Here is a 15800-nt window from a genome sequence, read left to right as displayed (position 1 = left end):
TAAAGGGCGGCTCTGAAGTAAAAGGGACTGCAATGTAAAGGGGACTGCACTGTAAAGATTACAGTGACCCTTTACAGTGCAGTTCTCTTCATATTACAGAGCCCCTAGCAATGGCAGCCTCCTCCATCGCTGTGCCTCTGCAGTCCGCCCCCCCCCTCCCTTTTTGCTCTAACATTACACTTCCCCATTCCAAGCTCTGCCTCCTCTGCACAGGACTTCTACCTTTGGCAGGTCAGAAGCTGTTATCAGTCCATGTGTCCTCTCCTGGCTCCTCTACATTTCAATCTGCAGCTCCTCCCACCCCCTACCCTGCTGCTAGAATGACATCATTGGCCAGGCAGGCAGAGGAGCCGGGAGAGGGCACACGGGCAAGGCCTCAGAGCAGGAGTTGAGCAGCGATGAGGGTTTGTGATAGCCGCTCACCTCCTGCTGTGCACTCTATTTATCAACAGGCCACATACCAGCATCGGTCTACTGCCAGTGGTTGGGGACCCTTGCTTTACAGGCTCCAAGTAAAAAAATTGATAAATGCAAATTTTTTTACCTGCAAAAATATGGGCATTTGTTTTTTTAAATATGAATTGGGCTTGACAGATTTGCCTGAAATCTAGGAGCCAGCTAAAAAAGTTAGGAGTCAAGTTTTTTTTTTTTCACTATCAACCAAGCTTTATTTTAAAAAATAACTGATACTAAATTTACACATAAGATGACTAGAACCCTGCTCTCTATAGGGCAATCGGATGGAAACAGACAGTCTGTCTATTTCCATCCGATGCCATCTGATCCGATCCACGGGATGGATAGAAAATAGAACCACCATCCGTCTGTTTTTGGCAGACAGGATCAGATGGCGGCAGATTACCGCTCCATAGAGGAGACTGAAGGGTCCGATCAGGTCTGCCTGAAAAACTGACAGGCGGACCTGATCAGACAGCCCGTGTGAAAGGGGCCTTCGGCTGTGTGGCTGTGGCATGGCAGGGAGATGATGAAAAATACTACAATATTTTTTTTTTTTTTAAATAAAAAAAAAAGAAAAATAATTATTATTATTTTTCTTTTTTTTTAATAATTTATAAAATCAATAAATAATAACCACACTCCCTGTCCACTTACCCTTAAGCAAAGGTAAGTGGACAGGGAGATGAAGCCTGCAAAAACTTCAGTCTCATCTCCTCTTGGGAAGGAGATTGGCAGGCATTGAGAACAGACAGGGATTAGTGACTGCTTGTCAAACTCCCGGCCACCACAAGAGGGCGCCAGTTCCCCGTTGGAAGCGTCTCTCACTGAAGAAGGCCGAAAAGCCACGGCCTCAATTATCGGATGGCGCGGTAGTCCGCGCACTCGGGAAGGGGGTGGGGGGCGCAAAAGGGACAGGACTCCTCCTGCAGTGCACCCCAGGCGCCAGGTCGCTAATTCTAGTCGCCACTGCGACCTGCGCCCGGGGTTTGTCGAGCCCTGCTTTAATGCTTTTGCTGTGAAATGTGAGGATGAATTGCTCCACAGTGTCTGCAGCTACAGAGGTCAATTAGGACTTGTTTTAAAGCTGTTACAAATTCAAGTACTGCTTGTTATGACTACATTAATATATGAATAGCCAGCCACAAGTCCGCTTTACAGTGTTTCACCCTATCAATTAAAGTATATTTGTTACAGACACAAAACAACTGAAATACTGGTTCCTATTTCCATAAGGAATACACTTACCTTTAAAATCTTTATCTCTTTGCCAAGCAGGATCTGGGACTTTGACAAGTTCTTTTTATTAATGCTTTTAATCGCCACCTCCCAGTCTGTTTTCTGCAAAATAAAGTACAAGTTGAAACCACTCAGACATGTTTTCCCTCAGAAGCACGTGCTATAAATTAAGGAACAACATAAGGCTAAAGTTATTATGCCCTGTTGCGCTTCATGTTGCTCTGAGATCTTGGCAGAGGCCATTGACCTTCTTGCCAAATCCCTTGCAGACATTTGTGCCCAGTGACTGGCACATGTTTGAAATAAATATTATAATACCAAGCAGGTTCAAAGCACAGTGATGACACAAGGTGGCAAAAACTGTTCAAACTGAAAACAAGAGAAATAAAACATTTTATAGCTCATGTGGATGGAAATCCAGTTTTACTGGCTCAAACTCTACTGCACGTATTTAATAAAACATACAAAACAAATGTCACTGTAATAATAAAAAAAAAGCACAAAAAAGGTAGCCAATACATAAATGCTTATAGTAAACCTGTCACAAATTAGAGAAATTTCAAAGTATTGCCTTTGGAGGCAAAACAGAACCTGATGACGTCCTGAGCAGCCTCGAAACAGTTCTGATGTGATCCCTTTCAACTCTTGGACATATGACAACGAATCCATGGTGTGTCAATGGCATATGTTCTTATGTTCTTATGTAGGCGGATACCAGTTAACCTGCTAGCGGTTGTTACAGGACTTGCTTCCTCCCATACCTTACCCAGGAACATGTGTTATGGAAATATATTGAGTTCTCTTCAGGAACTCTGCTGTCATTGGCCCTCTAGCTGTTGCGGAACTACAAACCCCATGAGGCATTGCAAAGCTGACAGTTACAAGCATGACTCCCAAAGGCCAAGGCATGATGGGACTTGTAGTTCTACAAAAGCTGGAGGGCCACAGGTTGAGCACCCATACAGTAGATCAAACACTTTCTAGGCCACTGACCTGCAATGATCATGCAGATCTGGAGAGTTGAACTCCAACACCTAAAATAACCAGACATCAGCACCAAGAACAAATATACTGTCATATTAGGAATTAAAGCCCCAATTTACCATAAACATTTAGCAAAACCTTGCCAAAAAAGAGGGCATGGGTTAGAAGCTCTGTTGGAGTTTTATTGCTGTTTGGGTTCTATTCCGAAGATGAAATAGTCTCTTCCCTGTACATGTCCCAAATGAAGAGATTCCCTTAATTTCCCATCTCTGTGATCACTGTCATCAAAACAGGAAATACAAGTTGTTTTCCTCAGTGGGGGTACCATGATAAAAACCTGAAAGAGATGCCAAAGTCTCTCTCTCACTCTGGCCAAAACGGGGAAGGGGAAAAAAAACAAATGTACCCAAGTCCCTCAACCCAGATTTCCTGTCCCCACTCAGGCCACAGATGGAGCCAAAATCCAGGCCTAGTCACCTCACACAATCCACTTTCACAAGGTTAGGCCACACACTGCAAATGTTTCTTTTCAAAGACTTTCATGAGGAACATGGTGACGAGGATACACCTGCCAACTTCACACCTTTTACCCCCTACTGGGGCTTAATTAGAAGATTGCCATATGTCACCGAAAACAAACAACAAAATGTATATTTTATATAGAGTCTTAAAATCTAAATAAGAATTTTATAAGGGGCAAAGACAATTTTTTTTAAACACACAAGTCCATTTTTGACCTTTATATATTAAGCATGCACCCAATGGCATTTACTCTGATTTGCTTTTGAAAGTTTCTGTGCAAATTCCTGACTGTATGCTATGTTGTTTTGGGCTGTATTTAATTAATGAAAACTTTTTCTGGATAAAAAACAAAAAAAAAAAAAACAAAAAAAAAAAAAAAACAAAAAAAAAAAAACACATGCATATGTTCAGTACAACAGATGGTTTACATAAAACCTACAGAAGATATTTATTGGAAATAATAAAGGAAATAAGCTTGCCAGAGATCAGGCACACACCTCTGTCACAACTATGGGAAATGTGATAGCAGCAAGAGAGAATGATCACACAGACACTGAATACCCAAACAGGGATTCCATTCAGTATGTGGTAACTACAAAAACACTTAGCGGATTAAACCCTCAGTCCTACATTTTAATGTATGGGGCACAATCTCTTATTGGCTGTAAAGCTCAAATTATATTATGCCAAAATAGAGTGAACCTGCCAATAATGACATCAAGGAGAATCATTTATTCTGATCTTGGACATGTGTCAGCATCAACATTAACCACTTAAGCCCCGGAAGATTTTACCCCCTTCCTGACCAGGGCCTATTTTGCGATTCGGCACTGCGTGACTTTAACGGACAATTGCGCGGCCGTGCGACGCTGTACCTAAACGAATTTGACGTCCTTTTTTTCCCACAAACAGAGCTTTCTTTTGGTGGTATTTGATCACCTGTGCGATTTTTTGATCATGCGCTATAAACAAAAAAAGCGCGTCAATTTTGCAAAAATAACATTTTTCACATGAAATTCCCAAAAAAAAAATTGTAAAAATCAAAAATTTTTAACATTTTAGGCCAATTTGTTTTATGCTACCTATGTTTGGTAAAAAAAATTGCAAAAAAACGGATTTTGATTGCATATTGCATTTACTAAGGAAAAGATTTTTGTCATTTTTGCTGTTTTTTTTTTTTTTTACGAGTAATAGCGGCGATCTGCGATTTTTTTTGCGGGACTGCGACATTGCGGTGGCCAGATCGGACCCCTGACTGACATTTTTGACACTTTTGGGGTTACCAGTGACATTACTACAGTAATCAGTGCTATACATATGCACTGTTACTGTAAAAATGACACTGGCAGTGAAGGGGTTAACTTTTTTTTTTTTTTTTTTTTTTTTAGAGGGAGGGGTTAAGTGTGTCCCTAGGGGCGTGATTCTAACAGTGATTGGATGTGGCTACTGGTGTAAGAACAGAGATCAAATGGTCCTACATAGCAGAACCGTGTGATCTCCATTCTTACACAGGGAGAACTGACAGGCGGCTTTGTTTACATTAGCAGCCTGCCTTTCTCCCGGTGTAACGGACAATCGGGTCCGCTGGGCACACGCGCGGGGGGGGGGGGTTTCCGTGACGGAGCGTGCCTCGGGCGGCGCGCGTTCGCTCCCTAGAGCCTCACAGGCTAGCGACGTAGTCCTACGTCGCTTTGCCTGTGAGGGGCTGACCGCCGCAGTAAAGTCGTGCGGCAGTCGGCAAGTGGTTAAAGTGGAACTTCTCTCGCTCCTTCAACATTGACTATTTTTAATTATTTTGCTGCTAGCATTATTAAATAGATAGGGAAATGTATAATTTTTACTTGTTTTTTTTAATTCTTCAATTACATCCTGGTTTCCAGGCCTGGGCATAGGATGCCATACACCCCAGGATTCTTCGGGAGGGGAGGTGGGGCTCTCTCAGTTAAGCACACCCTTCTGCATGCATGCCGCTGTTCTATCAGAATACCGCTACCTATCAGATTCTGCAACCGGAAGTGACGTACGGACTAGAACAACTTACTGCGCATGCGCCATGCATTCCAACATGGCCGCTATGCCTTCCAATAGGTTTCCTAATGTGACAAAACACAAAGCAGCGTCTTCTTACACTCACGCAAGTCTTGAATTTTACATTTTAGCAGTAAACTCTCCTTATATACTGAATCACAGCATTACATTTCTATTATTATTGTATTCTAGTAAATATAGCAAGAAACCTGCAGGTAGAAGGTGGCAACGGCCATCTTGGTACACCCCGCACTGCTCAGCAACAAACTGAATATACAGTATATCGCAGTGAAATAGTCTATAAGGTGAGTTTACTGCTAAAATAAATGTATAATTCAAGACTTGCGTGGGTTTTAACTTGTTGTTTACAAGTTAAAAATCAGTTTGCTTTTTTCTATAAAATTACTTAGAACCCCCAAACATTTTATATATATATATTTTTTTTTTTTTTTTTTTGCAGAGAGCCTAGAGAATAAAATGGACATTGTTGCAATATTTTTTATCACACCGTATTTGCGCAGCGAACTTACAAACGCAATTTTTTGGGGAAAAATCCACTTTTTTGAATTAAAAAATAAGAAAAACCAGTAAAGTTAGCCCAACTTTTCTCTAGAATGTGAAAGATAATGTTACGCCAAGTAAATAAATACCCAACATGTCATGCTTCAAAATTGCGCACGCTCGCGGAATGGCGACAAACATTGGTACTTAAAGATCCCCATAGGTGACATTTTAAAAACTTCTACAGGTTACCAGTTTAGAGCTACAGAGGAGGTATATGGCTCAAATTCTTGCTCTTGCTCTAATAATCACAGTGATACCTCACATGTGTGGTTTGAACACCGTTTACATATGTGGTATGTGGGCATGATTTGCGTATGCATTCGCTTCTGCGCACGAGCTGACGGGGCGCTTTAAATTTTATCTTTTATTATTCACAGTTTTTTTTTTTGATCACTTTTATTCCTATTACAAGGAATGTAAACATTCCTTTGTAATAGAAATAAGCATGACAGAACCTCTGTAATGTGAGATCTGGGGTCAAAAAGACCTCAGATCTCATAAGGGTGAGACCGCAGCAAATCCGCCGCTGTGACCACCCTTATGTTAACGCGGAGCGCCTGCCATTTAAAAAAAATACCGGGGTTATCACAGCTATCTGCTGCCATAACCCCGGTATTTAACGTCAAAGTACAGACGTAAAACTGTGACGGGTGGTCCGGAAGTGGTTAAAGTAAGTCTCTCATAATGTGCTAGTATGTGAAACATCAAGGGAAACCAGCCGATCGTTTACCCAATTTTCTAATAGTGTGTACAGGGCTTAAAGGGAGAAGGTTTGTTTATCTTAAAGCATTCTATGCAATATGATAAAAAAAAAACCTTCTGGGTGCAGAAGCCACCCCCCAGCCCTCTAATACTTACCTAAGCCTGTCTCTATCCAGCGATGTTGCAGGAGTTGCTCAGCTGCCCTGGACTCCCCTCCTCATTGGCTGAGACAGCAGAGCGGCACGACCGCCTCCTGCTGCTGTCACAGTCAGCCTCCAATCAGGAGAGAGTGAGGGTGGGGCAGGGTCTGAATGGAAACATTGATGATCCCCTGCTGAGGAAAAAATGGATCCAGCCCATGTGAAAGGGGCCTAAAATGTAACTCTCCATTTTTTTCTCTCTTGTAAACGACTGAAGTGGGTTTGCAGCGTAAAACTAAAGCTGGCCATGCACCAATCAAAATTCATCTGGGTCAGGAGGGAGCAGCTAAATGTCAATAAGTGTGTGGCCGTCTCTGCTCAATAGAAGCTTATAGTGATATTTGACGAGGGGAAACTGTTTGAAAATTTCCTTGATCAATGTTGGGCCCCACTGTCAAAATACAATGTCCCAGTGAGGGAAGGAGGGGAATTCCTTCATCCACCTCGTTTGTCTGGAGAGGAATCCGTTTGTTTTAACAGATTTACCTAACAGTGTATGGCCAAAAATAATTGCCCAGCAAGGGACTATGACTCACATCAACACACTTTGTAGAGCAACTTATAAAAACTAGGGCAAGCCAAAAGCTCAGAACACTATTTTCATATGTTAAAAATGCAATTTAGATGAATATTTAGGCAGATCATTTTAAAATGCGCATAGCTTCAGGTTTTAAAATAACACATATTCTGGAACCATGAACTGATCTATTTCTCCACTGAGTGAAGCTGGTTAATATAGCAAGAATGAAAACTGTGGCTTACCCTATAATGACAGCACTTAAGGGCATGCGACAGTGTCTGGGGTCATCTAAAAGCTTCACCACCCAAACACTCCAAGACATGGTGTCAAATCCACCACAGAAACAATGGGGTTTTTTTCTGCCACGCACAGGTGTCACTACTCACTGATACTGAGTTTTGGGATGGAAGCTACATGTAATTTGGATCTGGCCAAGAACATAGAAGCTGTACAGGAAACTAGCACACTGTCAGCAGTCTGAAAATCTACCCCCTTAAACTATAGAGCAGTTTGGCGTTACGCCTTATTCAGCAGTAATGAAGAAAGAGGCTATATAGATGTGAATACATCCAGAAAAAAAGACTGTAATGCTAGATCTACAACTACAATGCAACGCTCCTTCCGCTGGCAGTCAGCGACAAAAACGCTCCTTCCGTTGGCAGTCAGTATTAAGAATGCTCCTTCCGTTGGCGGTCAGTATGAAGAATGCTCCTTTCGTTGTCGGTCAGTATGAAGAATGCTCCTTCCGTTGGCGGTCAGTATAAGGAAACGCTCCTTCCACTTGCGGTCAGTATGAAGAACGCTCCTTCCGTTGGCGGTCACTATGAAGAACGCTCCTTCTGTTGGCGGTCACTATGAAGAATGCTCCTTCCGTTGGCGGTCACAATAAAGAATGCTCCTTCCGTTGGCGGTCACTATGAAGAATGCTCCTTCCGTTGGCGGTCACTATGAAGAATGCTCCTTCCGTTGGCAGTCACTATGAAGAATGCTCCTTCCATTGGCTGTCAGTATGAAGAACGCTCCTTCCGTTGGCGGTCAGTATGAAGAATGCTCCTTCCGTTGGCGGTAAGCATGAAGAACGCTCCTTCCGTTGGCAGTCAGTATGAAGAACGCTCCTTCCGTTGGCTGTCAGTATGAAGAACGCTCCTTCCATTGGCGGTAAGCATGAAGAACGCTCCTTCCGTTGGCGGTAAGCATGAAGAACGCTCCTTCCGTTGGCAGTCAGTATGAAGAATGCTCCTTCCATTGGCTGTCAGTATGAAGAACGCTCCTTCCGTTGGCGGTCAGTATGAAGAATGCTCCTTCCGTTGGCGGTCAGTATGAAGAATGCTCCTTCCGTTGGCGGTAAGCATGAAGAACGCTCCTTCCGTTGGCAGTCAGTATGAAGAACGCTCCTTCCGTTGGCTGTCAGTATGAAGAACGCTCCTTCCGTTGGCGGTAAGCATGAAGAACGCTCCTTCCGTTGGCGGTAAGCATGAAGAACGCTCCTTCCGTTGGCGGTAAGCATGAAGAACGCTCCTTCCGTTGGCAGTCAGTATGAAGAACGCTCCTTCCGTTGGCGGTCAGTTTGAAGAACGCTCCTTCCGTTGGCGGTCAGTATGAAGAACGCTCCTTCCGTTGGCGGTCAGTTTGAAGAACGCTCCTTCCGTTGGCGGTCAGTATGAAGAACGCTCCTTCCGTTGGCGGTCAGTTTGAAGAACGCTCCTTCCGTTGGCGGTCAGTATGAAGAACGCTCCTTCCGTTGGCGGTCAGTTTGAAGAACGCTCCTTCCGTTGGCGGTCAGTATGAAGAACGCTCCTTCCGTTGGCGGTCAGTTTGAAGAACGCTCCTTCCGTTGGCGGTCAGTATGAAGAACGCTCCTTCTGTTGGCGGTCAGTATGAAGAACGCTCCATCTGTTGGCGGTCAGTATGAAGAACGCTCCTTCTGTTGGCGGTCAATATGAAGAATGCTCCTTCCGTTGGCTGTCAGTATGAAGAACGCTCCTTCCGTTGGCGGTCAGTATGAAGAACGCTCCTTCTGTTGGCGGTCAGTATGAAGAACGCTCCTTCCATTGGCGGTCAGTGGGTAGAAGGTTCCCCTTATAGCTAAAAAAAATCTTTGTTGTCATTAGTTACTTATCTAAAAGGCAAGAATTGCTACTTTTTCCTAGTGACCTCAGTGGGAACCCAGGTTGAGAAAGGCTGGCATAAACCTTACATGCTTGGGTTACTGATCTCTTGTTTGGAAGGGTAAGGTTAGCAAGTGATGTCCTGAATGAAGTGAACACCCTGCCCCCATACCTGGGCTATCATGTATGGTCAGTGATAGTGGTTGGCATGGTTGTTTTCCAGTGTGTAGAATATGCTTAGTAAGTGAGAATCCTTGTAGTGTGCAGTGTTATATGTTGATGAGAAGTGTGTTGGATGTGCTGAGCTGTGATCACTATGTATTCTCTCCCTGACACTGTAGATGAGGCTAGGCTCTGTCCCCTGACACACAAAGAGAAGGCAGGTTACCCCCCTGGCAGGCTCTTACCTTCCTGTGCCGCCCTTTGAACACCACGGCGAAGGCTCCATGCCCGATCAGGTCCTTCCTGCAGTATTCGAAGTCTCCCACCACCTCCATGTTGGGGCTCTCATTCAGGGCCCCCCCTGCACCTGCCTGCCCCACTCGCTCGAGGGCACGTCACTGGCGATCCGGGCAGCGAACATCCTGCATGTCCCGTGGGGGGCCCGTGGCTCAGAGCAGTGACATGTCACATGATGACCGGGGCAGCTACGTGCCCGTCCTATACCGGAGCGCAGGCCATCCTTTAACTATGCCCAGCTCCAGTCGCTTTGTGTCTCCGAGTAACGGCAGAGAATACAGCAAGGACCGGAAGCTGGGAGGGTATCCACTGCAAAACAGAGCCAGGTCCGACCCCACCCACCTCGCTGGGCTTAGCCAATCGGTGACCTGGGTGGAGCGCACCAATGAGAGGGCGGTTCCGCTGGCATGAAGAACCATAGCGAATCAGGGCAGGGCGCTGTCATTGGAGGGGTGGTAGGCGGGGCTTGCTTGGCTCTGCGGTGTGCTGGGCTGTGGGTCTGCTGGAGATAAGTGACAGGGAGGAGATAGGCTGAGAAGATCACGTCTGCTGGGGGAGGGCTCATTCCCTGTCACTGGGTGCATAGGGGGTCATCAAGTACACTGCTTATATATTATGTGTCAGGAGCGACAGCTTACAGTCATGTAGGGTATATCCTCCACAAATCTCTCCTCAGGCTTTAATAGGGGCATGTTTTATGGATCTCTTGGTAGTCTATGAAAAGGTCCCCATACACGTTGTAATCGGTCCATATTATCTATGTACAATGAGGCCCTACCTAAACTGTCCAATCAGGCAAGCTCTTCCACTACATAGTTGTTGGTAGATCTAAAGGAGATTGTAACATAACAAATCGTTCGATATTTGGCCCATATATGGCCTGCATTAGGGTCACTATACACGTAATCGGCCCATACAATGTGGGTACAACTTTGGATTACCCAAAGCTATGTTCTATGAGGCCCTACCTAAACTTCCCAATCAGGCAAGCTCTTGCTCTACATAGTTGTTGTAGATCTAAAGGAGAGTGTAATAACAAATCGTTTGATATTTGGCCCATATATGGCCTGCATTAGGGTCACCATACACATTGTGATTGCCCATACATTCTGGTTACAACTTTGGATTGACCAAAACTATGTACTATGAGCGCCTACCTACACTATCCAATCAGGCAGGCCCTTGTTAGTAGATCTAAAGGAAATTGTACAATCAGGTTGCAAGATGTGGTGAGCGTAAGGATGGATTTACTGTGTTAATGCATGTTTGATGCCTAGCACATGCATGTAGTACAGCCACAGCTCCCAAGTGTCCCTGATTTCAAAGGAACTGTCCCTGATTTGGAACAAAGTCCCTCTGTCCCTCTTGTCTTCTTGTTTGTCCCTCATTTTGGTCTAAACTATATAGTTGTATATAAAATTCACTATTTATCTCTCAAAAAGTGTTCCCCAGTGCTCAACCTTTCATCCAATTTGTAAATTGATGCATTTGTAAATTTCAAAAGCCAATATAAAGGAATAGTAGTGGTAAAATAAAGCACTTGTGGGTTTAAATAATCATTTTTTTTTGTATAATTCTCCTTTAAGCAGGCGTGGCTGGGGGTGTGTCCTATGCCTACATACTTTTGCTAATAGGTGTCCCTCTGTCCCATCTCAAAAAGTTTGGAGGTATATATAGCACACCACAGTGCAATTGCTTTGACAGTGTACATTGTGGTGCCATTAAGGGTTCATTCACACCATGTGCAGACTCAGTGACCTGAGTTTTTCTATACTGGATCAATACAGGTCTCTGTAAGGCAGACAGCATGTCTTTGGAGTGTGGGAGGAAACTCATGCAAGCACTGTCTGGGAGAACATGCAAACTCCAGGCAGGTAGTGCTGTGGTATGAATTCGCTTCTCGGCCTTTTGGCTAAGATCAAGTGTAGTATCTGTTCTTATCAGTTGGTATGGACCCTGAGGGTTAGTATCGGCAGGGGCTGAAATGAACCGGGGCGCTCCAGACGTCACTGGGGGACCGGGAAGTAGGCACTGTCAGAGAAAGCCGGATGGGTCCATTGCCTTCTGATTTGAATGGGTCCGCCCCTACCAGTTTGAAGGGAGCGAGAAAACTGGATTGGTTCCGTGGCCAGTTAGTACTGCTCCTGGATGTGATTGGTAAGGAACGGCGGTGGCGGTGGGGGAGCCTTTCCTCCTGGGTTGAATCTGGCCTTGCAAAAGGCTTGTCCCCAGTCGAAGGCAGGTTCTCCCTAAGCTGTCCAAAGTTCTGATGCCTCCTGGTAGGATAGGGCTACGCTTGGTCTGGCCTTTGGGCCGGGGTAGAAAAAGCCCGTAGTGTATGTGCCCCTGGGGTGGCAGCCCAGGGGTGCCTTAATTCTCACTGGTGAGGGGCAGCTCGCCTTGAGTTTTTCGGCACCATGGTCACTGCACCTACGCACACTTTTTTAAGCACCTGCCTCTTGGGCAAGGCCTTTTGGCTTCGACCAGAGGAATTTTTATTCCGGCCGGAAGGCCTGCCTTTGTATTTTTCACAAGGGCACTAATTCACCTCTCCACTTCCCCTCCCCCACCTTTTTGTTTGTGTGTCTTTTCTTTGTGGTTTGTCACTTTACTATCACCTTTTTTCACTTTGCACGACTTGTAGGGTGTGGGTCCTCGGGCCCTACCTTGAGTCTTGGGAGGGGGTGGATATGGCCTTTTGGCTTGGTCCGCCCTCTCTCATGGGGTCTCCCTTCGGGGGAGCCCCACTTAGTACTCGGTGGGGGCTGTTTCGGCAGTCCCCCTGAAGAACGGGGTCAGTCTGGTTTCGGCCAGACAGACCATGAGTACCTCAAATCCCTGTCAGGAGTCTTGCGCCCCGGGGGATCGAGGTTTGGGTCCTACCTCTTCGGAGGGAAGACCACTTTGTTCGCACACCCTGTGCACTTTTTGTGTTCCTCACGTTTGTGTGTGTGCACTTTTTTATGCACCGGGTGAAGTCTTTTGAGTGTGTTTCACACGCTACGGGCTTTAAAAAAAAAAAAAAAAAAAAAAAAAATGAATTCGCTTCTCGGCCTTTTGGCTAAGATCAAGTGTAGTATCTGTTCTTATCAGTTGGTATGGGCCTCAGCTAGTACCAGTATGACCGAAACCCGGAGCGCTCTGAGTATTGAGGTATGGGAAGTAGGTCATCTGGGAAAGCATGTGGGGCCCGCCGCCTTCTGATTCGAATGGGTTGAACTGTCCTAACCAGTTTGAAGGGAGCAGGAAAGCCGGTCTGGAGGGTGAGCCCGGTGGAACTGCTCCTGGATGTAATGGGCTGAGGAACAGGATGGCGAGGGGAGGGCTTTCTCTCCTGGGTTTTGATCTGGCTTGCTTGTGGGCCTGTCCCCAGTTGTAGGTAAGCTCTCTCTAAGCTGTCCAGGTTCTGAGGTCTGCTGGTGGGGATAGGCTACGCTCGGTCTGGCCGGGGGCTGAGATAGAAAAAGCCCGTAGTGTAAGTGCCCCTGGGGTGGCAGCCCAGGGGTGCCTTAATTTCTCACTGGTGAGGGGCAGCTCGCTGTGAGTTCTTTTGGCACCTTGGTCACTGCACTATGCACACCTTTTTCACACCTGCCTCTTGGGACAGGCCTTTTGGCTTGCACCAGAGGAATTTTTTATTCCGGCTGGAAGGCCTGCCTTGGTTCCTCACATGGCACCATAGCACTTTCCCCACTTCCCCTTCCCCACCTTTATGTTTTGTTTGTCTTTTTCTTTGGAGTCCGTCACCTGCACTATCACCTTTGTTTTCTTTATTTGCACAGACTGGAGTGTGTGGGTCCTCGGGCCCTGCCTTAAGTCTTGGGAGGGGGTGGATATGGCCTTTTGGCTTAGTTCGCCCTCTCCCATGGGGTCTCCCTTCGGGGGAGCCCTACTTAGTACTCGGTGGGGGCTGTTTCGGCAGTCCCCCTGAAGAACGGGGTCTGTCTGGTTTCGGCCAGACAGACCATGAGTACCTTATGTCCCTGTCAGGAGCCTTCCCCCCCCGGGGGATTGAGGTTTTGGGTCCTACCTCTTCGGAGGGAAGACCATACGTTGTCGCACACCCTGTGCTTTTTTGTGTTACTCACTTTGTGTGTGTGCACTTTTTTATGCACCGGGTGGAGTCTTTTGAGTGTGTTGCACACGCTACGGGCTTAAAAAAAAAAAAAAAAAAAAAAAAATGAATTCGAACCAACATGCCGATGCCTCCTGGTAGGATAGGGCTACGCTTGGTCTGGCCTTTGGGCCGGGATAGAAAAAGCCCGTAGTGTATGTGCCCCTGGGGTGGCAGCCCAGGGGTGCCTTAATTCTCACTGGTGAGGGGCAGCTCGCCTTGAGTTTTTCGGCACCATGGTCACTGCACCTACGCACACTTTTTTAAGCACCTGCCTCTTGGGCAAGGCCTTTTGGCTTCGACCAGAGGAATTTTTATTCCGGCCGGAAGGCCTGCCTTTGTATTTTCACAAGGGCACTAATTCACCTCTCCACTTCCCCTCCCCCACCTTTTTGTTTGTGTGTGTCTTTTCTTTGTGGTTTGTCACTTTTCTATCACCTTTTTTCACTTTGCACGACTTGTAGGGTGTGGGTCCTCGGGCCCTACCTTGAGTCTTGGGAGGGGGTGGATATGGCCTTTTGGCTTGGTCCGCCCTCTCTCATGGGGTCTCCCTTCGGGGGAGCCCCACTTAGTACTCGGTGGGGGCTGTTTCGGCAGTCCCCCTGAAGAACGGGGTCAGTCTGGTTCCGGCCAGACAGACCATGAGTACCTCAAATCCCTGTCAGGAGTCTTGCGCCCCGGGGGATCGAGGTTCGGGTCCTACCTCTTCGGAGGGAAGACCACTTTGTTCGCACACCCTGTGCACTTTTTGTGTTCCTCACGTTTGTGTGTGTGCACTTTTTTATGCACCGGGTGAAGTCTTTTGAGTGTGTTTCACACGCTACGGGCTTTAAAAAGAAAAAAATGAATTCGAACCAACAATCGCTTCTCGGCCTTTTGGCTAAGATCAAGTGTAGTATCTGTTCTTATCAGTTGGTATGGGCCTTAGCTAGTACCAGTATGACCGAAACCCGGAGCGCTCTGAGTATTGAGGTATGGGGAGTAGGTCATCTGGGAAAGCATGTGGGGCCCGCCGCCTTCTGATTTGAATGGGTTGAACTGTCCTAACCAGTTTGAAGGGAGCAGGAAAGCCAGTCTGGAGGGTGAGCCCGGTGGAACTGCTCCTGGATGTAATGGGCTGAGGAACAGGATGGCGAGGGGAGGGTTCCCACTCCTGGGTTTCGATCTGGCTGGCTAACGGGCCTGTCCCCAGGGGAGGTGAGCTCTCTCTAAGCTGTCCAGGTTCTGATGTCTGCTGGTGGGGATAGGCTACACTCGGTCTGGCCGGGGGCTGAGATTGAAAAAGCCCGTGGTGTAAGTGCCCCTGGGGTGGCAGCCCAGGGGTGCCTTAATTTCTCACTGGTGAGGGGCAGCTCGCTGTGAGTTCTTTTGGCACCTTGGTCACTGCACTATGCACACCTTTTTCACACCTGCCTCTTGGGACAGGCCTTTTGGCTTGCACCAGAGGAATTTTTTATTCCGGCTGGAAGGCCTGCCTTGGTTCCTCACATGGCACCATTGCACTTTCCCCACTTCCCCTTCCCCACTTCTATGTTTTGTTTGTCTTTTTCTTTGGAGTCCGTCACCTGCACTGTCACCTTTGTTTTCTTTATTTGCACAGACTGGAGTGTGTGGGTCCTCGGGCCCAGCCTTAAGTCTTGGGAGGGGGTGGATATGGCCTTTTGGCTTAGTTCGCCCTCTCCCATGGGGTCTCCCTTCGGGGGAGCCCTACTTAGTACTCGGTGGGGGCTGTTTCGGCAGTCCCCCTGAAGAACGGGGTCGGTCTGGTTTCGGCCAGACAGACCATGAGTACCTTATGTCCCTGTCAGGAGTCTTGCGCCCCGGGGGATTGAGGTTTCGGGTCCTACCTCTTCGGAGGGAAGACCATACGTTGTCGCACACCCTGTGCTTTTTTGTGTTCTCAC

The 15800-nt window shown here is 46.7% G+C and overlaps 1 protein-coding gene across 2 annotated transcripts in view; it reads right to left on the bottom strand.

Moving 5' to 3' along the window:
• Positions 1–10116, bottom strand: part of ULK2 (unc-51 like autophagy activating kinase 2) — a 197199-nt gene extending 187083 nt beyond the window's left edge. Inside the window, exons 1-2 of one of the 2 annotated variants that reach the window (XM_082247019.1) lie at positions 9731–10116; positions 1705–1797 (exon numbers count right to left, since the gene is read on the bottom strand). In XM_082247019.1, the coding sequence (XP_082103145.1) occupies positions 1705–1797; positions 9731–9820 (183 nt within the window). In that variant the 5' untranslated portion in view covers positions 9821–10116. The remainder of the gene's footprint in view (positions 1–1704; positions 1798–9730) is intronic. The other variant, XM_082247018.1, reaches the window with a different exon arrangement.
• Positions 10117–15800: the final 5684 nt, after the last annotated feature.

Source organism: Pelophylax lessonae, assembly GCF_965119305.1.
Source record: "Pelophylax lessonae genome assembly, chromosome: 2".
Taxonomy (NCBI): domain Eukaryota; kingdom Metazoa; phylum Chordata; class Amphibia; order Anura; family Ranidae; genus Pelophylax; species Pelophylax lessonae.
The sequence above is the reverse complement of the archived record's forward strand: the minus strand, read 5'-3'. Positions and strand labels throughout refer to the sequence as shown.